Raw genomic sequence first — 853 nt, forward strand, 5'->3', positions numbered from 1 at the left:
ACTAATTAAATAAAAAGTTGCATATTACAAAAAAAAAGTCCATGTCTATCATCCTCGCTGAACTTGAATTTGGAACTTGCAGGCAGGCAGCTGCGTCACTTCAGCTGTTACCACACAGGTGACACCAAGGTTGGCAAGGCATCCACGCACAAGTCCACATGTGAAGGCAAGATACTATGGAAAGAAAAAGAAAACTTAAAGTAACTTGGGAATAACATTTCATTTTTCTTAACCCTAAAACAGTGAATGATTTATTATGTCCTTACCGGGAAGGCTAGGTAGCATTATATATGTCCATCAGGTGATGGAACTTTGCACACCAGTCAGTAACAATTTGTAACTGATCCCTAAAATGCTTATGTACATTACCTGAGCTTTTACAACACAATTGTTCTCATACAAGGAAAGTCTTCTGAATATTACAAATTTCAAATGCTTACCCTGGGGGCATACTGAAGATACTGCTTTCCTGTAGCCATGTGTGACAGAAAACGGAATCGGTTGTCATGAAGGACATAAACTCCCTGATGATTGGTACGCAAGTTGTCAATTTGTTTCTTGTACACAGTTACCCATAAGTCTTTGCAGATATATTTCATTATGTCTAATTCATCTTTGTAGCGGCCGGATTCTCGTGTCAACCTGAAATTAAAACTTACATTACTTATTTGTAAATTACTAATTATCACTGCTATCAAAGATCATATTTGTACAAATCTTGCTAATACTGTATTCTAGTAATACATATTTCAAATAGAATATATACTGAGTTTGGGTATTTTTAAAATTCAAAACAACATTACAAAGAAAACAGATGAGCGTAAACTAAATTTGTGTACTTGATGCCATCCAT

The 853-nt window shown here is 35.3% G+C and overlaps 2 protein-coding genes across 2 annotated transcripts in view; both read right to left on the reverse strand.

The window, feature by feature from the left end:
- The window catches only part of LOC119593023 (extracellular signal-regulated kinase 2-like), an 86,647-nt gene that overhangs the window by 69,379 nt on the left and 16,415 nt on the right, over positions 1-853 (reverse strand). The gene's annotated exons all lie outside the window — the stretch shown is intronic.
- LOC119593024 (trafficking protein particle complex subunit 6b-like) overlaps positions 5-853 on the reverse strand; it is a 7,727-nt gene continuing 6,878 nt past the window's right edge. Inside the window, exons 3-4 of the mRNA XM_037941919.1 lie at positions 441-642; positions 5-174 (exon numbers count right to left, since the gene is read on the reverse strand). Of these exons, the coding sequence (XP_037797847.1) occupies positions 49-174; positions 441-642 (328 nt within the window). The 3' untranslated portion in view covers positions 5-48. The remainder of the gene's footprint in view (positions 175-440; positions 643-853) is intronic.

Source organism: Penaeus monodon, chromosome 31 (assembly GCF_015228065.2).
Source record: "Penaeus monodon isolate SGIC_2016 chromosome 31, NSTDA_Pmon_1, whole genome shotgun sequence".
In the NCBI taxonomy this organism is placed as follows: Eukaryota; Metazoa; Arthropoda; class Malacostraca; order Decapoda; family Penaeidae; genus Penaeus; species Penaeus monodon.